Here is a 26,683-nt window from a genome sequence, read left to right as displayed (position 1 = left end):
GTACTTATTTAAACCAGGAGTTTGTCAAAGTACCCTTGTAAGGTTAAAGTAAATGTTTTCTATAGTTGTTGAGTTCTTTAACATTTTTAGCATTTAACATTTTATTTTATATTTTTTAACAAACATAGAATATCGTAAAACAAAATCTATACTTTTGGGAAGAGATCATGTTTTTCTCTCAGCTATTGGATCATAAGATTTCCATTACAAACACTATGAAAAATCATATAGGAAAACAAAAGCTCAGCACAAGAACTAGGAATGTTTTGTTATATCAAAAAAATACTACACAAATGCAATGTACATGCCATCGGTGGTCGTAAAAGTATAAAATTATGTGCTAATTTAGAATTGACTTACAAACTATGAAAAAAAACTAATTTAAAATTTATTTTATAATTTAGTGAAGTTGTAGATTAAAGATTGTGTCTTTAATGTTTTTATAAAATTAAAGACAGTAGAAACTATTATGAAAAGAGAACACTACTGTTATTTTGAAGCTTGGAGAATAAAATGAAAATACCAAATAAGAACAGGTCATGGTAGCCATATGTAAATAATCAACTGGAGGTGACTAAGGAATATGCCAATAATTCTCATCTTACCTCTGAGAGTAGTCTAAAAATGAAGGCTACTATACAGATATACAACTTTAAACATTATCTGTTTGATTAGACCAGCTAAGTATTAATCTAAATTTGTACAAGAAACCTAAAGCTTCTTTTGTAACCTAACAGAACTGTCAGTGAATATATAATAGTAGTGAGGTAGTCAGATAGCATATAATTTATTTCATGACAATTGTATCACTGATGTCTGTAATAACCAATTTTATTCAAATTAGTAGGTACACTCACTTGCTTCACCAGTCCCGGTATAGAGTTCTACTAGTGCCACTGACTTTTCTTCTCCCAGATCAACCCTCCACCAGCTGCTATTTCCATTTGTGTGACTAAAGTTATACTCTCCATACAAGACACCATCTACAGCTTTTTCCGCAAGATAATTACCATAGGTAGTGGACTGAGAAGCTCTGCATTTGTAGGCTAGGTTTCCTGTAACAAAACAAGTCATTACTCTCAAATCTAGGGTGGCGCTTTTCCAAAAGCATGATGTAAGCATTTGTATTAACTGATCAAGGCCTAAAACAGTTACCATTTTAAGACCAGAAAGTTAGTGGCAAGAAATAAATATGTTGGCTAAATGAACATTAGATACTGCTAATATTGTAAATTAACAAATTAAAACCCTGTTTTCGATAACTTGAAATTAGCAATTTGGAACAAGAATACAATAAGAGTTCAGCAGAGCTCATACATGTTTTACCTTTGAACAGAAAAAATTGTTGGCGTTTTGAAAACTTTGTTTAAAAAATATTTCAGAGCTAATACTAATTTTTTATGTGTTGTAAAGCTGCTCTAGAACATGTTTGCAGTTTGTTTGACGAACAATATTAATAAACCAAATCAAATCATTAAACGCAGCACGATTTCAAAAATCATAATGAAAAGTAAATAATGTGAAACATTTTTTAAGACTAATATACTCAAAATGGTTAGCTTGATAAAAATATTGAGAAAGCTTCAAATATAAAGTAAATTATTAGTTATAATATAAACTGAACAAATATAGCATAATTTTAAAACCTTTTTACCCATAGTCCAAACAGCCTAGGGTTCATTGCTTATAAGCTTACAACAGAACAATTAATATCCACTGCCATAATTAGAGCAAAAGCAAGACGTTAGTTTATTTATCATAAACATTTTCTAAGCAGCATTTCACTTAGAGAAAAACTTCATTTTAACAATTGCTCTATGAAAAAGTCACGGATTAAAAACAGAGTGTAGATTTTAATAACAATCTTATGAATACAACGCTGTAAGTGTTTCTCATTTCTCTTTTACTTAAATCAACCAACTTTCTTCTGACTATTATAAAAAATTGCGGTGCAAGATCGCTAAAGCAAGGGCCAGGTTCCTAGCCGACCTCAAAGCCGATGTCACAACCAAGCTGATTCACTGCTTGAAATAGCAACCTTGGATTAAGACTTTTGGTCAGCTGAGGTTTGGCTGTCAAAACCAAGATGCTACTATCTACCAAAGTGGTGGAGCCAGGCAAAGACAAAAGTGCATATAAGGAGCTCAGATAAACCAAAGAGTGCAGGGATCACTGGCCGTCTCTTGAATACTGTTCATTGTACGCGTACATATTGAATGGAGTGTGTGCTTATATATAGTATTGAATATACGTGTATATTCTTTACTGAAAAGCGCTCAGTGGTTTTGAATCTTGTAGAGCAGTAAAGGGAACACGGCAGTTTCCTTTACACTTGTGACAGTGGTTGAACTGCAAGTCTCGGCTCCACAAAAAGTGGCGAACCTCTGGATGTTCTAACAGAAGCTATCATAACAAGAGCAAGGTGAAAGCTGCTCGAACCGAGGCTATCTGAGTAGTATTAAGGAGAGAGCTCCAGAGAAAATAGTGCTTCTAGGCCAGACCACCATCTGATCTTGAGGATCTACAGCTGTCGAAAGGGCAGCCTGTCTCCTGGATTCTGCAAGGTACTCTGGTATGGTTTGGGGATAGAATAAATCTTAAATATGCTCGAAGGGCAGACAGAGGTGCAGACCATTTTGCTAAGGTACTGAAAAAGATGATTTTTGTGCTCTCGGCTTCCTGCACAACAGTTTACATCACTTCAATACTCTATATTGAAATGCGTGGAATACTTCATTAGTCTATTCTCAGAAGCTCTGCTTAAAGAGGCAGAGAACTTTACACAAGCTGACCGAGTGGAGGTGGTCTTTGATGTGCTGCTAGCTCGGTTCAGCCTCTTTTCTAAGCAGGTTTGATGAGAATTGAGCACTCTGAGTAGAGCCACAGCCATTACCTTCCGAAAGCACGCCTGCCAAGTGGAGTGCTTAGTCTGAGTGACACTCAGAAAATTGCCAGCGCCATTCAAGGTGGACAAGGCCAATGAGTCGTTTTTCAGCACAGGAAACCACTCAGGACTAAATCGCCATCTGTTGGCAATACTGATGGATAGGTGACACTTCTCGGAGGTCGGTTGTAAAAGCTCTACCTCGTACGCTTGTCACACATCTTCTGGGAGATATGGAATCAAGTTATTAGCTAAATGCAAACAATTAAATGGTCAAGACATTTAATTTCCAGTTATTCTTTGGAAATAAAGTGAAATTATCAGTTGAATTTATTATTTATTTTATGTTGCTTTTAATTAAACTATCCCCAATATAACTAACTACTTACTATAGGCATAGATTTTGACCTCAGCTAAAGTGACTCCTTCATTATGAGTACTGAACACAGCCACATGTCGCACAAAGACTCCTTTTTCTAGTATGATGTTACCAATTGCTCTGTATGGTGGATCATGGTAATACCTATTCATCCATTTATCTGAGTCCAAATCGGGGTCTGATGGTGAGGAACTATTTGAGGTGAGGATGTAGACTTTTTGTAGACGAGACCTGTCTGCAGACATAAAATAGAGTCAGGTACCCACAACTTATCTACATTTATGAAAAGTTAGCTTGTGAAGTTAACAATGTTAAACCTTGCAAACTTGAATAAAAAATATGTTTATAAATATCTTACCACTATTTCTGTTGTAGAGTTCAATGTTGGTAACTTCATAATTTCCGCCTAAATCCACCATCCACCACTGGTTAGCCTTTACTTCAGTGTGAGAAAAATCAGATCCGTCTGTGTTTCCATCAACAGCATTTGTGGCAAAGTAGATGCTATTAGAATAGTTGCTACTTTGTCTTGCAACCTTGTTTTGTGCTAAGTTACCTGCGGAAAGAGTAAATCTATCAACGAAAGTAGATACTTTTTCAAACCACTAGTTTGTCAAAATACTCTTGTAACGATTAAGTAGATGTTTCTATAGTGGTTGAGACCTTTACCACTTAGAATAAAATGAAATGCTATGTTTTTTGGGAATATATCATGTTTTACTCTCAGCCATTCGAGTCATAAGATGAGTTTCATAACGTACACCATAAATCATCATGTAGGATAACAAGAGTATAGCACAATGACTATGACAGTGTAAAATCATGTGCCAACCACATATGCTGTCGATGAAATATTTTTTTGGCATCTTCACGATTCCTCACCAATACACATGCTGGACTGACTTCTACATATTTATATACATGGATACCATTCAGTTATAAGATAAGATTCTTCTACGTCAGAAACCAATATTTGACCTTACACTTTTAATGCACAGTTTTGTACATAGTATATAATCATGATATAGTCATAGGCTAGGTTTATAAAAAAGTTCCTACGGTATGTAGACTGTCACTTAAGAGGGAGCGGAGCAATGGCATAGCATGCAATTATTGGAACAGCAACTGATGATGGTCATAAAGATGCGAATCCTTAAATTACTACTTCTGTTTGGCCAGAGTTACACACAAGTTTTTCTGTGACAACACAAAATACAAGTTGGTCAAATACATAAAATATCCCCTGTTCCAAAATGAAATTTGATAGCATTTTTCTTAAATGTTTTAGAAACTCGCATGTAATTAGAAATAGAGTTACTTCAACGTAAACTTTGTCATAACAGTTTTAAGTTTACTTCAGAGCTAGTGAACAGCAAGAACTTACCGTCAGTCACTGACTGGGCTCCAACAAAGATAAATAAAACAATGAGAAGAACCAATTTTAGCCAAGCCATCATTTCATCAACTACATATTTTACTACAAAGTCAAAAAGTGAGCAACGGTTGAGCAAGGAGGAAGCTATTTTCTTATCTACTAGTGAAAAGTGATAAGGTTTCTATGTTCTCCACTACTTAGCCTAGACAAACAATAGATATCACTAACCATAAATGATAGCCAATTGCTATGCTCTTAGCTTAAGTTTCAATGGCTACAAATAAATAACTGCTTAAGAAAGTATGTCAGTATGGTGATTTTTAGCCTTAATTTGGCAACAGTTTATTGATTTTACCCAGTAATTGACAAGTGAAGAGTAGCGAAATAAATAAAAAGTTATTATTATGGCACAATTAAAATTCTGAACCATATGAGGTATGAAGTGCCAATTATGAGTGAAGAAGTGGCAACATGAAAAATGACCAATGTACATTATATGAGTGCAATAAAAACATAGTTCACAAAATTATAAGGTAAGTCTCAAAATTTGGCCTGCCCTGTGCATATTACTAGTGTAAAGGAAAAGTCTGTGATCAATTTAGCATTTAAAATGTACATGTCGCAATGGCAAAAGAGTAGATATGTCCATGTGACTTACAATTGTTGTATGTAACTACAATAGATAGGTTGAGATTCAGTTTTAAAATAGAGAATATACTGCAGTGCTGACTACAGTATAGTAAGTATAGTGCATAGAATCTAGCTCCGTGAATATTAAATATCCTGCCATGAAGATAGCTCCTATTAATTATGATAGTAGTTACAAGTGTAAAATAGTATTTGCATTCATTGCTGGAACTTGATAATTATATATGAAGTATAAGTATGAGTAATAGATGTTAAAATCTTTTCGCCGACTATTTTACTGAAATGCTACGGCGGTAAGGATGAAATAGGAATTAGAAAAATCACCGATGCATGTAATAAGATAAAGAGGACTCAGTACAAAAATTATTCAAAAGAGCATGAAGAGTTTTGAAAATATGATACTGACCAGTTTTGAGTATATATTCTAGAGTGAGAATCTTGCAAGAGCTATTTAAATTAAACCAAGTTTAGATGAGGTCTTTCTCTCTACTTGCTACCCAAAGTAGCAAGTAGAGAGAAGCTAACTCCAAATTCACCGATCATAATGTTCATAAATACATGTAGATGGCTAGAGTTGTTTGAAAAATCTTTACTCAGTTTTTAATTACCATATTTTAAAAGAAAGAGTTGATGATTAAGTCATGTGTACAAACTTACTGACTAAAGTTTAAAGTAACTTATCATAACTGTATCTTATTATTTCATTTCTTATTTATTTGACTTTTGTTAAATTTGGTTAGCTCCTGTACGTTCAAGTATAAAAATTTAGGCCGTGTGCTGAAATAATTTCCATATTAAGACCATATTTCTATTTATTATGACCATTATTTCTATATTATTATGTTATACAAAAACTTGATTGTAGACACTTAACACAGAAATTATGTAAATCAGGTCAAAAACATGTACAGCAACTCGAAAGAGTAAAATATTAGAAACAAAATACATGTAACTAAAATAGGAGCTTACTGTTTAATGGTAGAAGCTGAGACCTTTCAGTCTATTTATATATAAATCTCAAAGTTTGTCTGTCTTTCGTTTTTCTGTCCAGTTATAGCAATAAAGTTTTAGCTGTGAAAAATCAATTTTATGCTGGATTTGAACTCATGACATTCCAGCAGCAAGTCTATTAACAATCGCGTAAACAACAAGTCTACACAGTTATTATCACACTCATCGCTCTCACTATTTACTGTATATAATTTTTGTGATACAATGTAGATTAATAGATTTTTAATAGACTATTAATTAATACAGTAGTTAAGATGCCTTCGTTATTTAATTTTTTGCCTTTGTATATGGAGCAAGCACCCTGTTTTTTGTCTTCACTATATGCAGATAAACTTGTTTGACTTCTACCATACAATATCCACAAAACTTTTTCTCAAAATTAAATTTGGAAATTGGTGTACTGATTACGACGACGTAAGGAAGATGCCGGGCTGCTATTTGTCAAAACCTCTCCTACCACTCCTGAATGAGATACGATGCTTGCTATTTTAGCTCCACCTCATTCGTTATAAATTATAGTAAAACCGAATCCAAAAAACAGACAAGTGATAAAATTTTAGCGTATGAAAAAATTAATATTCAGTGAAATACACACTAAAACTTACCATTCAGTATGTGTCTAGTAAGCTAAATTCATTTTAGCTAAGTTCAACATTTATGCTATACGTCAGTCTCAACGGTAAGAAATTTCTAGGGTAAGTATTGCATGTAGTACATCGCAATGATGCATTTATTTTGGAGATCATAACCACTAAATACACTAAAGTTACTGTAGATAACTATAGTTACTAAAATTAACAAACTGTTTTGTTACTAATCTTAATATGTATCAATAAAATGTTGATGATTTTTACCAGAGGTGTTTGCATTTGATAATTTCTATAGGTTTCAACACCACTCTATGCGACATTTTTGCCTTATTATGCCAACCCTGCAAAAAATTGGAATGATATAATTGTTTACTAAAACATTTTTCATTGTAATCGTAGCTAAAGATGCTTTATGTAGCAGTTGCTTGCTTATTATTTTACATTTGCATTTAACCACATATACCGTTGTTTTATTTTTTCTCTTAATTTATTTAAAAAGGACAAAAAACTTTTCTCATGATATTGTAATGCATTTTTCGAGTCATACTAGGCCAGACTAAGTCAGGACCAAGCCGAGCCAAGCTGAGCCGACCCTAGCCCAGCCCAGCCCAGCCCAGCCCAGCCCAGCCCAGCCCAGCCCAGCCCAGCCCAGCCCCGCCCCGCCTCGCCTCGCCCCGCCCAGCCCAGCCCAGCCCAGCTCAGCCCAGCTCAGCCCAGTCCAGTCCAGTCCAGTCCAGCCAAGTGGAACAGAGACGGGTCTTTTTACTATATTGGCCTACATGTAAGATCACACATCACGATTGGAGAGCAGAGCTGTTATGCGTCTGTTTCATTGTTTGTTGCATGTTTTGACTGTGCACACTTACATGTATGAACAAAGCAGAATATATGTATATACATGTTGCACAGAGTCTTGTGTTGGTAGAGTAGTAAAGACAGCATACAAAACCTTTACAATATGAAGTTTGAAAGTGAGAATGGTGACTGTGTTGTTATATATTAAAAAAAAAAAATCTGTGCAAAGACCTTTTTTATCACTCAAGAAATGATAGGCTTTCATTTAGTATAACAGTATAATAAGAACAGTTTTAGCAATCAGACATTGGGAGGCAGCATGAAAAACATACTACACAGTGTATACACAGTTTATAGAATAGTAGGGAAATGTTAAATGCTTAGAATTTGACTTGTAGAACAAAGACACTACAGGATATTAATTTTGAGCTAAGAATTTATCTACTTAGCTTTGTTAGCAAACTACTCAATTGAAGTAAAGAGGAAGGTTATTTCATGATATTCAAACAATATTATTTGAGATGTTCATGCACACGAAAACCTACATTTCTGAGTCATCAGTCATTGTCATATTTCACACAAACTCAAGGGGATCTCTTAATTAATACAATTAAAGTATTATATACAATATACATTATAAAGTATAAAAATTCCTTAGTTTAAAATAAGTTTCAATGATTGTAAAACTACTATATTCAAAAGTGTATAAAAGATTCATACTGGCCCTTTGCCTTTCCACTAAAACCAGTCGCTTGTTTGTGTAATCCAGTGCACCCTCAGAGATATATAAAAGGAGGCTCCAGGACAGACCCTGGACTTGGTCCGGACAGCCAAGATCTCCCAAAAATTTCTAAGATTTTTCTTAAAAAATTTCAAAAAGTTGTAAAAAGTTAAAAAAGTAAAAAACTTGGGCTCGAACCAGGGACCTTCAAATCTCTAGAACAGCTAAAAGTTTGTTAGGACATTTTTCCTGTCTGGCCATAACAAATGTTAAAATTCTACAAATTTTCCAAAACCAGGACATTTTTGCGGCTGAGTTTCTCAGCCGCAAAAAAATAAGAACATTTATACAGTAATTTACAGTAACCCTCCTCCTTTATCCAGGCTTGGGACTGGCACGGCAGTGGCGGAGTTAAAAAGCCAGGGCTTTATTAAACACAAAAAACATGGCACAAAATATGGAAAGAATTGTTGGAAACAGCACAGGCTGCCATGAAAGACACACAAATGACAGGACCTAAGTGCTGGTTGTGCTTGCCATATTGTACAGCTCCTTTATTATACTAAAAAACTTACCACTACACAAATGAAAAACGGGGGATTTCCCCTAAAGCATGGAATGTCATTTCATTGTTGTTTACTGTAGATTGGAATGCTATTTATTATACTAAATCCTTTAACTATAGGTGGTTGCCTAGCAACAACTTGTTACTCACACTATTGACAAGCGTTGCCTAGCAACCAACAGACATGTACTCTTATCTAGGCTTAAAGGAATTGTACATAAACATGGCACAAAATATGAAAGGGATAATTGGCTATACTAAAACCGGTATACCAATAAAAGTTACAGGGGTCTACAGACCACCTAGAGAGCTGACTCTGAGAAAGAAGCGTCAAAGAACAGCAGAAGAACTGGGAATAGTTGGATATCAAGTGCTGAATGATCTTGAATTAAGGAATGCGATACAAAAAGCGAGAAGACAGGTGAGTCTACGGAAAAAGCGTGAAAAAAGAGCGAAGGAATTGAGAATAGTTGGCTATGAACAGATGAGTGATGGCACATTACGAGATGTAATACATAGAATAAGAGTGAGAAATCATCGAGAGGGGAGAGCAGAAATGTTGGGAATAGAAAGATATCAAGAGCTAACTGATGAAGATTTAATGAGTGTTATAAGAAAAACACAGCAGCGTAAAAGAGTACGGGCTAAATTTGAACATAATGCGCATGAATATAACATTTTGAATTATCACGAGATGACTAATAGACAAATAGGAAAGGCGATAAGAGAAGCGCAGACACAATTACGAGTACAAAGGCAAAGACGTCAGCGTAGACATGAAAGAAGACAGAGGAGACATCATATGCAGAATTTACAGCAGCATGCCGAACAATTATGGATAGTCGACTATGAAAGTATGGGTGACTATCAGCTGTTCTATGAAATACAACATGTGTTGTTAGAGCAAGCATTATTACCTAAAAAGTCATTGATACTAAGCGCTGTAGAACTGAATGAGCCATGCTCTATATGCTTAGCTGACCTTACAGATGCTGTATCAACAGTCTGTAACCATACATTTCATAAGGAATGTATTCAGGAATGGGCTAAAGTGTCTGATAAATGTCCAATGTGTCGTCAAATAATAAAACAATAAATTTTCAAAAATATCAATTGATAGAGGCTTAAAGGATTTGTATAATAAAGAAAATATTTTGGTATAATAAACATGGCACAAAATAATGTCAAAATTATCGGTCATACCAAGACTGGTATTCCAATAAAAGTTACAGGGGTCTATAAACCACCTGCAGAAGGAACTGTGAAATGGCTAAAGTCTCGAGCGAAAGCTTTAGGCTTTACAGGAATCAGTAGGTTCAGCAAGGGACAGCTGGAGAGATTGGTTCATAACAGTGAGCTAGAGGATTTACCTGTTGGCAGGCTTAGAGATATCGCTAAGCAATGGACGAAACGAGAAGAATTGATATCAAATATTAGAGGTAAGCTGACAAAATTTAGAACCAGGCAGCTTCTTGACATTTTTCCGAGTGGTAAAAACCTAAAGCGGGCCAAGTTGCTAGAAACTATTCGTGGTGTATTAGACACCATTCCTAGAGAGAATTTAGAAAAATTACCCAATGCATTCGGTCACCATGGAATGAAGAAAAGTGATCTAATGAAAAAGATCTCTAATGTAGCCATAGAAAAGGAGAGATCCGTGAAAGGTTGGTTTAAGACATATGAAATACCGGGGCTAGAGAACCAAGAGAACCATGTCAAGTCTTATATGAAATACGCGAAGGATAATGTAATAAATGTCGTTCGCAAACCGGAATTCAAAACAGGCATTAAAATGCAGCTAATTCTAAACATTGAACTTGAAAGAGTTAATACAAAGACTGGCGAAGGTAAGGTATTTACACCGTATTTTAGATCAAAAAGCCACACCATTCTAGAGTTTACAGATCTAACCGATGTGTACAAAAGTATGGTTGAGGAAATTAATGTTCAAATAGGAAAGTACAACAAGTACGGATACACTCTGAAATTGAACTCGATTATTGGATTAGACGTTTTGGCGGACAAATACGAGCCATTGGGTGGAGGATCTTGGATACCATTACCACACAAGTTAGCTAAAAAGAATGCAATCGTTAATCAAAAGAATGAAGATGAAGAATGCTTCAAACACGCGGTGACAATAGGACTAGACCCAGTGGATATTCATCCGGAACGAATTACTCAAACGGTGAAAGACAACTCCAAAAAGCTATGTTGGAAGGGTGTCAACTTTCCAGCTAAAAAGGAAGACGTGAATGCATTTGAAAAAGCAAATCCTGATATATCGGTTAATGTGTTTGGATGGGAAGAAAATAAGCAGATAGTATACCCTCTATATAGCAGTCAGAAAGAAGGGATGAAAAAGGCATTTGCGCAAGAAAAATATCTAAAGCTGTTGCGAGAAAATGTGGAAGACTCGAAGAAAAAGCTAATTGTAGATGAAGAGAAAAAGCTAAAAGAAGAGGTAAACGACTTGGAAGAAGAGCTAAAAATATGAAAGAATACTTAGATACGTGTGATAATGATCTAATAACAATGTCAAAGGATGGATTAGAGCAATATATAAAGTGGCTATGGGCCAGGTATGATGGTGAAGCGAGTGATGATGAAGATGATGAAGATGATGAAGATGATTATGATGAGATAAAGTATTATCTTGAAGAAGCGGGTGAAGTGCTAGGACAGCTAGATGATATTGATGAAAAAGAAAAGCTACTTGCGGAATTAAAGCAAAAACTAAACAGTTTGCCAGAAGAGAAAAACACAACACTCGAGTCACTGGAGAAAGACAGACATTACTTAGAAGAAACTTTAAAGGATAAGTACGATATAAATCTTGATAAAGATGATTTACAATACTTTGTGGATCCGAATGAGTTGAGAGAACTGGAAGATTTGCGGGAAAAAATAAAAATAAGAAAGCTTAAGAAAGATGTAGAAGAAAAGGAAAGGTTAATTGTAGATCTAGAGAAAAAATTGGAAGAATGCAAGGAAAGGCAAGAAAGAGTGTGTGTGGTAGATATTATGCAAATATCTGAAGGTGAAAAACAGCACTATTGCTGGATTAAGAACATGAGTCGATTGCTTAGCGCGCAGAAAAAGAACCACAAAAAGGCTGTACACATCTGTTACAATTGTATGAACCTACGTCGAACTAAGGAAGCTCTGATAAATCATCAAAAGTGGTGCTTGGAGAACGATAGTCTCGCTATAAGATTTCCAAATGCAGCCGACAAGATTAAATTCAAAAATTATAACCATTCTATGAGGGTGCCGTTTGCGATTTACGGGGATTTTGAGAGCTACTTAAGACGAGTACATTCTTGCGACCCATCACCGGATGAGAGCTATACGAATACTCAACAGCACCATAAGCCAATGGGGTTTGACTTTCAAATCGTAACCTCGATAGGTGAGAAGCATGATAAAATTATATATCTGGCTAAGAATGATGACGAGGTAGAAAACATAGGGGAGGTGTTTGTGAGAGAGGTGGAAAAAGAGGTAAAGAAGTTATACGCTAACCATAAGTTTAAAAAGCCTTTAAGCGAAATTGAGAGAAACAAACATAAACAAGAGTACGAAGAGGCTACGCATTGTCACATTTGCAAAAAAGAGCTCAGTGGGGATAAAGTTTTGGATCATTGCCATCTTACCGGTAATTATCGAGGCGCTGCTCATAACAAATGCAATCTAGACTATCGGATACCTAAATTTTATCCGATATTTTTCCACAATCTCTCCGGCTACGACGCGCACCATTTCGTAAAGAGCCTCGGAGTTGACCCAGGTAAACTGAATTGCATTCCCATCAACGAAGAAAAATACATATCATTTTCTAAGAAAATATTAGTTGATGAGTACCTATCTCCAGATCATAAATGCGAACTAAAACGAAAGTTACTTGATGCGTTTAATTACAGAATAAATCCTCGATTACCGAATTGGAATGAGAAAGCAAAAAGATACATAGAAGGAGTGGTGAAAGAACTGGAAGACTTGGTAGATGAAAACAAACATTACAAGTTTTGGTCAACGCTAAATGGGATCATAAAAAGTGGTAAATCAATTGCGAGTCAAAAGGAAATAGTCAAAGAACTCCAACAAGACTTGTCGGATAATGACGAAGATTATAAATTTTGGTCAAATGTAATTGAAGTCATGTCTGGTGACAGAGAAGTTGAAGAGTCGGAAAATTTTTGGTCATACTTAGAAGAGGAATTAGAAGACATCGTACTCAAGTTTAAAGAAGAAAACAATGTTCGAGTTTATCGCGAACTGAGATTTTTAGATAGTTATAGATTTATGAGTGATTCGCTAGACAACTTGGCCGGTAACCTCCGACCAGAAGACCGTAAACAGCTCAAAAGGTATTTTTCTGATGAGAAGCTCCAACTGGTTTCTAGAAAAGGAGTATTCCCGTATGAAGACTTTGATGATCTGTCAAAGCTTGATGCAACGGAACTACCTCCTAAAGAAGCATTCTGGTCAGAATTAAGCATGAAGCACATATCTGATGAGGATTACGAGCACGCGAAAAAAGTATGGAATGAATTTGGTATCAAGACCTTTAGAGAATATCTGCAACTGTACTTGGAAACTGATGTGCTACACCTCGCTGATGTATTTGAACGGTTTAGAGACATATGTATGGAAATATACGATCTAGACCCCGCTTGTTATTATACCGCTGCCAGTCTGTCATGGGATGCGATGTTGAAAACTACCGGACTAGAATTTGACCCGATAACGGATCCAGACAAACTGCTGTTTTTTGAGCGATGCGTTAGAGGTGGGGTCAGCATGATTACTAAGCGACACGCTAAAGCGAATAACAAGTACATGAAGGATTACGATGAAAGCGAACCCGATAGCTTCATTATATACCTTGATGCAAACAATTTATACGGCGATGCGATGAGTAGACTTTTACCGGTGGGTGACTTTAAGTGGATGACTGATGAACAGCTTAAAAACTGGCAATCTATGCCATGCATGCTTGAGGTTGATTTAGAGTATCCTAAAGGACTTCACGACTTACACAATGACTATCCATTCTGTCCGGAAAGGAAAACGATAAATGGAGTTCAAAAACTTGTACCTACTTTGGAAAACAAAGAACATTACGTCATACATTACTCGTTACTCAAGCAAGCCTTGGAACACGGTCTCATATTGAAAAAGGTTCATAGGGGAATTACTTTTAGAGAGAGTGATGCGTTGGCAAAGTACATTGATAAGAATACTAAACTCAGAGCAGCGGCTAAAAACAACTTTGAGATTGCTTTTTTCAAACTGATGAACAATGTTATATTTGGTAAGACCATGGAGAACATTAGAAACCGTAGCAACATTAAGTTAGTGTCTACCGAAGATAAAGCGAGAGAACTGATCGCTCAACCCAACTATGAGACTCGTACAACATTTAACGAGCATTTAACCGCAGTTCATATGAAAGCAACGAATCTATACTTTGATAAGCCCATGTATCTAGGAGCCGCGATCTTAGATATCAGCAAGACAGTAATGTATGACTTTCATTACAATTATATCAAACCCAAGTACGGAAACAGAGCCCAGCTGTTATTTACAGACACGGACAGTCTGATGTATCATATACACACAAAGGACTTTTATGAGGATATTAAGGCTGATGTGCGAGAAAGATTTGACACCAGCAACTACCCGAAAGACCATCCTTCAGGCATTGAGACTGGTGTAAACAAGAAAGTGATTGGGAAGTTTAAGGATGAAGCCGGTGGTAAACAGATCACAGACTTTGTGGGTCTGAGACCCAAGCTATACTCGTATATATTAGATGGATGCGATGATGACAAGTGCGATGGTACAAGAAAGTCACTCAAGGAACGCGGTGTTGCGGCTCATGTGTGTGAAAGTGTGAAACGAAAAAATGCAAGGGTGTTACAGGAGCTGTTGTTAAACATTGTATTGTCTATGATGACTACTTGAATTGTTGTAAGTCTCACACCAAGATGCTCTCATACCGTAGAAAGGGAGTAAATGTCGATAATGGTAAAACAAAGATTGATTCATCAAAAATTAAACAGCTTGCAGGAAATATTGACCTTGATACTGTTATGGATGCTTACAACGGCTCCCACGTCTATTGTAGCATGACCGTGTTTCGTAGTCGAAAGCACAACATTTTCACGGAGAAAGTTAACAAAATAGCGCTATCAGCTGACGATGACAAGAGAGTGATCATGGGCGATGGAATACATACGTTGGCTTATGGACATAAAGAGCTGTTAGAATAAATGGAAAGGGAAAAACTTGAATTTAGAGCAAGAACTTTAGGAATCTTTGACTACCGCGACAAGGATGATGAGCAATTAAAATATTTGATAAGTTGCTATGAACTTTTTGAGTTAGTACACCCTCCGGAGTACGACAAGCCCAACAATACGTCACAGCAATATTACTTAAATGGCAAGCCGATGATCTTAAGGGAAAAGGTGCAATTAGCAAACCTCAGAGCCAAAGCGAAAGAACAGGGAATCAAGGGATTTTCAAGAATGCGTAAAAGAGAATTGCAAATGCTACTACGTAAGAATTATTAAATAAATGATATCCGTAAATGATGTAAAATTACCCAACGAAAGTCTTTCAAACTTTCAGCTAATGGATGCGGCAAAGACCTTAAAGATTCCACATTTTAGCGGGGTCTTTATGCGTAATAAGTTACCAAAAAAGCCGTGCACTAAAGAGTGCGGTATTTTAAACTTGGATGATTTTACCGGAAATGGTACACACTGGGTGGCGTGGCATAAAAATGGTAACCAAAAATTTTATTTTGACAGCTTTGGACTAATCCCTCCTAATGAAATTGTGTCCTACTTAAAGAGCCCTATCCGTTGGAACACCGAACGAGTGCAACCCAGTGACCAAGTCTTTTGCGGACATTTGTGTTTGTACGTATTAAAACGCCTCTCCGAAGGTAAAAATTAACAAGTCGTCATAAATAATCTGTATTAATAAATGTCTGTATATATGTTTGGAGGTGAATCAGGTCGGCGTAAGAGCGGTCTTAATATCTCTAATGTTGAAGCTAAGTTAGACAACTATTTACGTCGTGATGGATCTGCATCAGCAACTGGTACATTAGATATGGGAATTAACAGAGTGTCAAGGGTTGTTGATCCAGATGATGATCAAGATGTAGCAACCAAAAAATATGTCGATGACAAAGAGATACGGTTGACAGAGTCTCTTGGCAAAGACTACATTTTAGTAAGCGGAGAAAACAACCAAATTGTAGAAACTGTCGCTAAGTTAGATGATATACCAAAAAGTGTCCAACGAATGATAGCCTCTAAAGCGGATAAGATAACAAACTCTAAAGGACCGGGGTACTTTGTCTTAACGGGTGCTGACGGGGAGCTTGTTGAATCCACAGTATTACAGGAAAAATATCACGAAGTGCACACACTGTTGACCAATCGAATCAATACTTTGGAAATAAAAGAAACTCCAGAGCTGTACGACTACAGTGCTATAATATGGGGGCGAAATCAAGGTGAGGCAAACTTTTTCAGTCCCATAGAATTACGTGCCGATCGTAACCTGACAATTACACGGATTACTATAGGTATAAATTGGAAGCGTAATGCTTCAAATGATATAAAAAGTTACAATAAATTGATACAACTTGTTGTAAACAATAGTCCTGTAATTTACACTCTCAGCCCCCCTGCTAACACATATTTTGATGTAAATGTAAACAAAAGGATAACGGCCGGATCACATTACTCTGTGAACCTCATTAGCTACGGCGGAATTGGGTATTCATTTGGTCAAGAGCGCACTTGCGATGGGGTATGGTGTAAAATCTGGTACAAGTACGACTAAAGTTTTATAAGCAAAAGCTTAAAAAACTCATATTTACAAAATTGCGCCGAGTATCGGAATATTTTTAAATGGACTGTTAGGACCTAACAGCAATCCACTCCCAACTGGAGAGACTGAACTTCTGTTTCTCAGATACACACCATCACCAACGGATGATAAGCTGCGTGGAGCATTAGCCGCTTTGCGAAGATACAGACCTTCTCCATCAGTCTCCATGGTACACAGACATCCACCCTTTTTTAGGTATAAGCCAGATCCTTTATTTATAGCCTTTGACACACCAGCACTAGCTGCACCAGAAAGAGCGCCTAGCCCAAGGCTTCCAAGGGCTTTAGGCAGAACTGTTCTTGCTAGACTTATTGCAGGTCCTATCAAAGCACTAAGAAAACCGCCTTCAATCTTTTTGTTAGCTTTTAACTGAGCAGAACTCATTGCAATAGTTACTCCTTTACCTCTGGATGCAGCCTTACGCATTGCATTGAGCTGTGTTTTAGTCAGAGCAATAACGTCATCTCCTTGAACCAGGTCTTCATAGTTAAATCTGATTGTTACACGATCATCACCATCTTCAATGGCTCTACGAATTTTATCCTTTTGTCCCTCCGAGACATTTATTTTAGAATTTATGTACGTCATTTATTATACTCAAATTTCGCGCAAGTGGTATCTAATTGTCACGCGTTCCCCTCGCAAGTTTAGATCATTTCCATCTTGATCCGTTAGACGCGTTGTTATGTTAGGAATCGTTTTTAGATACACCGGGAGATAAATTGGATGGTAGGGCTTTTCGGTAATCTTATAGCCAGGATCAGCATTTGGAAAGAAAGAGTAGATCATTGGCTCACTTTTTCCATTAACATAGCTGCTGCTTATAATATCCGTATGAACTTGTATCGTGTTTACTCGCAAAATATCTACTATATTTTCGGATTCGTAGTAAGTCTCAGTGAGGTTCATATATGACTTGGCGTTAAAGCCCAATGATTTACCAATCGACTCAGGGTGATCAAAGTCAACGGAATATTCGGGTTTGTCGGGTTCTGGAGACTTAAGCTTCATAATAGTCTTTAAAGTGATTGAATTCGAGCTAAACTCAAGAATCCCATCGTGTCCATTCTCTTTCAACCCTTTTTGGACAGCTTTGTTGATCTCTTTGATATCATAACAACCAATTGGCAATGTAATTTCATACTTATCTCTAGGAATAACTGTGTAGTTAAGTTTGTTGTTATTTTTATCAATATTTGGAAACGAATAATACGTCTCGAGGTTCAGTAACGCCATCTCATGAGCTTTGTCACTAAGTTGAATCGGTGGGTTAAAGTAAGTAGTAAACTCACTTTTATTACTACCTACAAATAGTGACATTGAAGTTTTGAGAGATGTGTTTTTTGCAATAATGTCAAGCTTTTCTTCCATTTATTATGGGATATAAAACTCGTCTAGATCTTTACGATACTTTCCGTTAGACTTGTGACTCAACAAGTCGATTGTGACAAAGCCATTAGGTTGCTCCCAAGCTTTAGAACACAAACGCTTAAAATCATCTTTAGACATGTCACCACTCACATGATCGCTGTAGATGTGGTTTAGGTTTTTAGCATCTTGCGGGAATAGACAGAAGAAGTTAGCATTCTCTCTGATGGTCTGTCTCGGGAGTTTAAAGTAGTTTTGTGATAGGTATAAACAATCGACATTGCTATGCCTTCCTCGCACATAATACTTTTCACAGCGGTTTTGTGGTTCCAAGATTAGATCATCAAAAACCATCAAATTTTCATCTACAGGATCCAAGTCTCTAGGGTCTGGAACATCATCAGTGGACTCGTAAAATTGACAAGTAATTGGACAATCTTTTTTACGTTCTTGAGCCATCGCTTCCATCACTGTTAAAGGGTCACATACAGACTTTACAATTTCCTCACGGTTTTGAAACACAGCAACAATGTCTCGTTTAGTTAATCCCAGATCATAGGCACGTCGTAAAATTTTGTATTCGGGTTGAAACAAGCTTTTGCCGTATACATGCAACCGGTTATAGTCCAACCAACCAGGTCTTGTTAGTAGGTTGGTCAGCAATGTGGTTTTTCCGCATCCCGATTTGCCGACTATCACACCCCTTATACTCTTAGGTAGAAGCTCGTGGTTGTGTCGGTTTAAAGATGATCTCCATGATAGATCGTATACTTCCATTTACTTATATAATAAATGTACTGTTTAAAGTGTAAACGCTCTACTAATACAGTCCGACAAGGAGAGTGTGTAGCCAAAAATGGGCGTCCGAAGCGATTCGGTAATTGCACCACTTGTGGATCTAAAAAGACTCAATTTATAAAGCGAGGCAAGGGTTTAGTCAACAACCTTATCAACAAGCTTCCGTTTGAAATGCATCTGCCAGGGCACAACTTTCTCGGGCCTGGGACTAACTTAAACAAGCGACTAAATCCGGATGGTACACCAAAATCCTGGAGTCAGCCAGTAGATAAAGATGATGCGATAGCGTACCGTCATGATCTTTGTTACGCCAAACATCGTGACACTAAGACCCGCAATGAGATTTGTGACAAGGAAATGCTTGAGGCATTAGATGCTATCGTAGATCCCACATTATCCGAACGCTTTCACCGAGGTTTGGCTCGTACTGCAATTGCAACTAAAAAAAGATTTGGTTGGGGACTTAAAAAAAAACTAAAATGGACGGATGAGTTGGCAGAAGCATTGCACAAACCCGTTAGACACAACTTTGAAAGACGTCGAGTAGAAGTTGAAGGTATTGATGACACATGGGCGACTGATCTGGTAGATATGAGTCACTTGTCTAGATACAATGGCGGGGTGAAATTTTTATTAGCCGTAATTGACGTTTTTTCCAAATATGGATGGTTGATTCCATTAAAAGACAAAACCGGTAAAGGAGTAGCGCAAAAGTTAAAAAGGATATTCAAGTCTAGAAAGCCAAAAAAGTTGTGGGTAGACAAGGGGTTAGAATTTTACAACCAATGGGTGCAAAGCCTAATTCCTTTGTATTCTACCGAAAATGAAGAAAAGTCTGTGGTGGTCGAAAGATGGAATAGAACGATGAAAGAAAAAATGTATAAATACTTTACCGCAAATAACACGAGGAGGTACATTGACATTTTACCCGGGTTAGTTAAAAAATATAACAATACTATTCATTCATCTATTGAAATGACTCCGACTGAAGCTAGTAAGAAGCACTACGAAGACCTTGTCAGAATGAGACTTTATCCATTGTTAAAACCAGCGAAAAAGCCAAAGCTAAAAGTGGGAGACACAGTTCGAATTACGAAAAAGAAAGGTACTTTTGAAAAAGGTTATACACCGAGATGGACTGAAGAAATATTCAAAATAACGGACATTCACTATACCAACCCAGTTACGTATAAAATTGCTGGATTAAATGGTGAAGAAATCAAGGGCTCATTCTATGAGCCCGAGCTGCAAAAGTCAACTCAAGAGACTTTCCGCATAGAGCGAGTAATCCGTAAGCGTGGCAATAAGTCTTTGGTAAAATGGTACGGGTATCCCGAAAGCTTCAACTCCTGGGTTGATACTGAGTCAATCATAAACCTAAAAATGTGAAACTCGATTGATTTTACGTTCATGTTTAAACGTGATTGTATTTTACGTTCGCGTTTTTTGCTTATAATAAACTATGAGCTTTTTAAAGATCAAGGATCCAAAGAAACGAGACGCGATCGTTCGTGAATATCTTAAGACTAGACAGAACATCCAAACCGCTAGTGAGGCTGAACATATTGATAAAATCTCTTTTCAAAAGAGTCAGTCAGCTACTTTCAAACCAGTAGTAGACTCACAACAAGTTGTATCTGACAGCCTGATAAATGTTGTTAAAGCCATTGAAGATTTACCGCACATTCCTCAAGTACCGCAACTAATGTATGAAGATTTTGTACCAGGGGGCAGAGACACGAGTCAACATCGGTTGTACAGATCGATGCCATCGTCTAGCTTCATGCGAGCTCTAGGATCTGACAAAGATCATGACACCGTTTTTGGAATTAGAATGGAAAAAGGTGAACCATACATAGGACGATTGCCTATCACGATCGATAACAATGATATAATAATCGAAGGAAATCGATATGAGGGCACACCCGGTCTGTGGGAGCTGATACAGAGTAAAGACCCGCAAGATGATCATTACACAGCAAAAGACTTTATAGAATACGCTAAAATCCTATGGGCTACCGATGCTATGAAACGAGACAATGACCCTAGCGCTAAACATCCAAAGTCAAACAGAGGTGCCAAGTGGGCTAAAATTGTTAAACCAATCTGGGAAAACAAATCTTTTCAAGGTAGTGGTACGGTTTTTCTTCCTCAAGACCCTACCGCTTTAATTGATAGGTTAGAGCTACTGCAAGCTAGCAAACAAGCTGGCAACACAAGTGTTATCAATGAGCTGGTTAGCATCCTAGACGAACTTTTAAGACGTAATATCATTAAAAAGAGTGAATACAAAAAGCTATCTCTCGCCTTATAATAAAAAAGATGATTATAATACGAAACCGTGGATGGCCTCTCAGAAGAGGCGCGGGAATACATAAATACCCTCACAGAGGTGCAGGGTTTTTTAGCACTGTAGGTCAACTTATAGGTCAAGCCGTCAGCAGCCAAACCGCAAAGACACTCGCGGCTAATACCGCTAAGACGTTGTTAGAGACAACAGCAAAAAAAGCGGGTGATGAAGCGGGTAAAAGAATTGTTGACGCTGTAGCAAACACTATCTCACGGGTAAGGCAAAGAAGTATACCACAAGAGTCTAAAGTCAAGTTAGAAAAAATTATTACTAAAGCCACATCACCTTCGTTAAACAACCTCATCACTGGCTCGGGTCAAAGAAGCGATATAATCGCTATCGAAAAGCTTGCCCGTAGACTTAATGGAAGTGGGCTAAAAATTGTATAAAAAAATGTATATAATAAATGGAAAATATATTAAACATCACAGCACCCGTTGAGAGAGGTGAGATTATTGAAGAGTACAAATATCACGAGTACGAACCCATCACAGGGACCAACTTAAACAACCCTGGTGAAATCCGGATTAACATCGAAACTCAAGATATTTTTACACACCCGAGTGAAAGCTATCTCATTGTGGAAGGACGTCTCACAAAGAATGATGGAGCTGCCTATGCAGATGCAGATGCGGTCACGTTGGTCAACAATGGTATAATGCATCTATTCAGAGATACTAGATATCAACTGTCTGGTCAAGAGATTGAGTCAGTGCTCTATCCAGGTCAAACAACAACCATGCTAGGTCTCCTAAAGTATCCCGGTGACTTTAGCAAATCTCAAGGTCTCAACCAGCTATGGTTTAAAAACACGGATACAACGGCTGTCATTGCTAACAATACTGGATTTGCAGCTCGACAAAAGTATATAATACAACTTCCAGATCCCAAGGGCACATTTAGTTTTAAGATCCCTCTCAAACACATATTTGGATTCGCTGAAGATTATGACAAGGTAGTTTATGGATTTAAGCACACCCTCACGCTAACTAGAGACTCCAATGACAATGCAATTTTCAGACACAGTGATGCTGATGCCGGCAAGGTTACATTGAGCAAGGTATCTTGGTTTATGCCTCACATAATGCCAGCGGATGCTCCAAAATTTCAGCTGTACAAAAATATCGAAAACAAGGCCCAACTTGAAGTAGGTTTTCGTATGAGACAAAGCGATTCAATCACCGTTCCTCAAACCACTAATTTTACTTGGAGGCTGGGTGTCAAGTCATCAGCTGAAAAGCCTCGGTATATAATTGTTGGCTTTCAGACTAATAAGAGTGGTGATCAAGAAACAAATCCCTCATTGTTTGACAACCTGAATACTATAAACATATATGCTATGCTAAACTCAACAAGACACCCCCTCATTGACTCTAACACTTCATTTAAAATGTACCAGTTTAGCCGGTTGTACGGCGATGCCGCTGCTTTTCGATCTAAATTCTATGACTTAGATGAACTCGTGGGTAATCCCAGCATTTCGCCGGCAGATTACGCTACACTACACACGCTGTTTTTCCTAGATGTTAGCAAGCAAAGTGAACGACTTAAAAACAGCGTCACTGACATTCAGATTAAAGCTCAGTTTGGAGCTAATGCCCCTGCAAACACACAGGCTTACGCGTTGGTCATATCCGATCGTCTAATAAAATTCATATCCGATGGAAATAAGATGTCTGTAGTCTACTAAATTTTTAATATTTTTATACGCTACTGTGTATAAAAATTATAGTTCTGTAACACGTTTTTTTATCAATCGCAACATCTTTCTCTCTATTATTTCAACTTTTTCTTCATTTGTGCGAAGCCGTTTTTTGAGTTTTAAAATCCCAAAGCCTACCAACATCAGCAGCTGAACAGCGCTCATCGCTGTGTTCATGTATTGAGTATTACTAGTGCTGGTTAACAGACTGTCAATGCTTTCCATCGGCAAGAACCCGCTTGTATTTGCCATTTATTTCATACGAAAAATGAACAGGTTTATGTCAGTTAGTTCTCCTAAGTATTCGAGGCTGAGAAAGGTGGTTTGTAAGAATCGCAGCGATATCTGTAGTGAGGCAAAACCATCTTTAAACTCTTTTTGTCTCGTTGCGTTTTTGTAATGAAACATCATTGTAGCTGATCCATTACTGTTTCCGCGCACCGCCGCAATTTTATATTGACCCCTCGGAAAGTTTATGGGTTGCCTTGTGCTATCTAAAATCGTAGCCTTTTTGGTATACATATCATAAGAGTAATATCTAGGAATAGGAGTTGTAATATCGCGGGGTAAATCACCTCTTACCGGACCTAAATATTCAGGTGTCACGCTTTTTACCATCGTTGTCGTGTTTGGCGCGTATGCTGTCGTTAAAGATGAATTAGCTGAGACACCCTCAGTCACATCTGTTACAACTGAGGGGGTTTTTACAGTTGCTAAAAAGTCAACTGCGTTATTAGTAGTGTAATATATTGACAGCCCCGTTCCAACGGCTATAAAAGCCGCTGCGAATACTCCTATAGCTATACACACGGTTTTCTTTATGTTTGACATTTATTTAACATTTAGAGCTACTACGAGCTCGGTACGGGTCATCTTATGATAATCTTTTATTCTTCGATCTTCAGCCATCCGTCTCAGCCGCAAAAATGTCCTGGTTTTGGAAAATTTGTAGAATTTTAACATTTTTTATGGCCAGACAGGAAAAATGTCCTAACAAACTTTTAGCTGTTCTAGAGATTTGAAGGTCCCTGGTTCGAGCCCAAGTTTTTTACTTTTTTAACTTTTTACAACTTTTTGAAATTTTTTAAGAAAAATCTTAGAAATTTTTGGGAGATCTTGGCTGTCCGGACCAAATCCAGGGTCTGTCCTGGAGCCTCCTTTTATATATCTCTACCCTCGAGATACGATGTTAATTCGTTCCAAGGTTGGCATTGTATAGTGAAAAAATCGTATGTATGGGTATGGAAACCATTGTAATTACACAATGCAAAGAAAAATGGTAAAAATTGTCTAAAATTTTATAAAAAATGTTGTACATATTAAAAACTAGTAACAAAATAATATGTTAATTTTAGTTGCTATAGTTACCTACAGTAGCTGCAGTGTATTAAGCGCATCTAGTGATTATAATCTGCAAAACTGTAAAATGCAATATCATGTGTGTACAAAATGCAATACGCACGGTAAGGAGTTTTTACTATCAAGATGTACGTACAACATAAGCTTTTAATTCACTTCAAATATGTTTATCTTACTAAACACACATTCAAAGCCAGTTAAAGCTAAGTTTCAGTATGTATTTTTAACTGTTTCATTAAATTTTAACTTTTCATCACAAATCTTTTCGCTTCCCAGCTTTTACTATAGCCTTTAGCAAGACTAGTTAAAACCTTTTTAAACCTAAGTTGACCGTAAAAGCCGTGCGTTGCAATTCTCAAAAGCGGCCTCTCGTACACTTGACCATATATGGGTAATCAAAAAATGAAATTTTATTTACTATACAGTATTGTACGCACATACCTTTGGAGTAACGTGACTTGAGCTGTTGATCTAGTTTATTATTGTTGGGTCGTGAAAAGCAGAAATTGCCAGGAAGACACAAATTTGCTGCTAGTACAGAGAGTGCTTGAAGAAAATAAGCTAACTCAGTGTGGATTATTACTTATTGAGGATGACGCTTGCTCGTGCACTGTAAATGCTGGTACAGTGCAGAAAATTGCTAGCTAGCTAACACTTGTAAAAGGATTCAGAGAAGGTTGTACCATAGTTTGTCTTGAATGAAACGTGCACAAAAATCAATGTGCCCATACATACAGAGGTTTGTACGTATTTATACCCTAAACGGCATGATTTTAGCATCTTTAGAAAGTAATATGGATGCGTCAACTATCTTGAGTAGCTAGTTATATATGAAGTACATACATATGATGATTTGTGTTTACGTAGTAAAAACAGGCCCATCTGCAAAGACATGGTTAAACAAGAAAATAATACGAGAAATCAAAATGAAATAAATAAAACATAAAATGTATTCAATAAAGCAATAAAAAATGCCAAACAAAGAAGATAAATAATGATATGCATTGTACAGTAATGTTTTTATGTACCAGTTCGCATCAGTAAATTAACACTTCACACTTTTCGGTCGATGTAAGTTTTTATGTCTCTTCTCCCGTGTGTTGCTTTCAATTCCTTCAAGTCGTCGGTCATAAGCTCATTCTTTTGCTTGCTTGCTTTAACGAGTTTCTTATTTTTAATAATTGCAATTTTTGACTGGTTGCGAACATTTTCCTTGGCAACATTAACAATACAGGCGTCTTCTTCCTATTTATTTATGACCTCCAACTCTGTTGTCATGGAAATCATTTTTCCTTTGTCTTGTAGAGGGATTATAACGCTAATAATGGATACTCGCTCTCGATTATGCCCTTTTCACAAAATTTCCCACATGGAACGCTGGCCTGAAAGAAATCGGTCATCGTGTCTCTTCTAAACGTTGTGAAATGTTTTCGGCAAACCGCATTTTGGCGTCTTTGTTACTTCGACGTTCGTTATGAGCACACCGACTGCCAAATTTTAACTTGGGCAAAACCTTTCTCAAATTCGTATGGTGAAATAAAATTTGTATAGCGAGGTGAAGATCTCACGATGTTCAACTTCGTAAGATGAAAAAATCGTATGTCTGGGTAATCGTATCTCGAGGGTGCACTGTACATTGTTAAAAATGGCCATTTGCTTTAGGTAAGGATACTGTCAAACAGGATTTTGAGTGTAATTTGAAACTGGAAACTTCCACTTTTTATCATTGAAAGGTGTACGCCGATGTAGTCGGGACTTTTCCTCTGGTTTTAATTTGTTGTGTAGACTTGATTATTTCTTTTATTGTGACTGGTGTGGTCAAGTGTTGAAATCTAGGTTTGCTTTGCAATTCTTCTGCAACTCTTTTGTTCACATTTGCCCCTAACGAGTCCTTGATGACTGAGTCTGATGTAAGTTTATGTTAAGGTGTTTGCCTTTGAAAATGTGGTCATAGAAGAGTTCTGCTTCACTTGAATCGGTGGTTAGAGTTTTGCTGGTTGGTACTTAAATCGGCGATCTTGGCATTAGTATTGTTATAAAAAGTCTGCTTGAATTTCTTTCAAAACTCTGGACCATTTCAAACACCTGGAGGGTGTCTGCTTTTGTTTTCAGAATTTTGTTTTTGCATCTTCCAGTGCTGTTCTGAATCTTTGTTTTTATAATTCAAATGTATCGCCATTCTCAAAAGAACTTCTGTATTTGAATTTTTCCTTTGCTTGTC

The 26,683-nt window shown here is 37.0% G+C and overlaps 3 protein-coding genes across 3 annotated transcripts; all 3 read left to right on the top strand.

Annotated features, from left to right (window-relative positions):
• Positions 1 to 11,503: 11,503 nt before the first annotated feature.
• On the top strand, positions 11,504 to 14,938 carry LOC137400409 (uncharacterized). Its single transcript, XM_068086739.1, has one exon. It carries the CDS (start codon positions 11,504 to 11,506, stop codon positions 14,936 to 14,938), a length of 3,435 nt encoding a protein of 1,144 aa, XP_067942840.1.
• A 5,575-nt stretch (positions 14,939 to 20,513) lies between these two features.
• LOC137400408 (uncharacterized) lies at positions 20,514 to 21,365 on the top strand. The gene has a single exon (XM_068086738.1). It carries the CDS (start codon positions 20,514 to 20,516, stop codon positions 21,363 to 21,365), a length of 852 nt encoding a protein of 283 aa, XP_067942839.1.
• A 442-nt stretch (positions 21,366 to 21,807) lies between these two features.
• On the top strand, positions 21,808 to 23,091 carry LOC137400407 (uncharacterized). The gene has a single exon (XM_068086737.1). The coding sequence runs from the start codon at positions 21,808 to 21,810 to the stop codon at positions 23,089 to 23,091; it is 1,284 nt and encodes a 427-aa protein (XP_067942838.1).
• Positions 23,092 to 26,683: the final 3,592 nt, after the last annotated feature.

This window comes from Watersipora subatra, chromosome 7, assembly GCF_963576615.1.
Source record: "Watersipora subatra chromosome 7, tzWatSuba1.1, whole genome shotgun sequence".
Lineage (NCBI taxonomy): Eukaryota > Metazoa > Bryozoa > Gymnolaemata > Cheilostomatida > Watersiporidae > Watersipora > Watersipora subatra.
The sequence above is the reverse complement of the archived record's forward strand: the minus strand, read 5'-3'. Positions and strand labels throughout refer to the sequence as shown.

What these genes read in the sequence shown, in the direction of transcription:
- LOC137400409 (XM_068086739.1), top strand. Translation starts at nt 11,504, where the DNA reads ATGTCAAAGGATGGATTAGAGCAATATATAAAGTGGCTATGGGCCAGG.
- LOC137400408 (XM_068086738.1), top strand. Translation starts at nt 20,514, where the DNA reads ATGAGCTTTTTAAAGATCAAGGATCCAAAGAAACGAGACGCGATCGTT.
- LOC137400407 (XM_068086737.1), top strand. Translation starts at nt 21,808, where the DNA reads ATGGAAAATATATTAAACATCACAGCACCCGTTGAGAGAGGTGAGATT.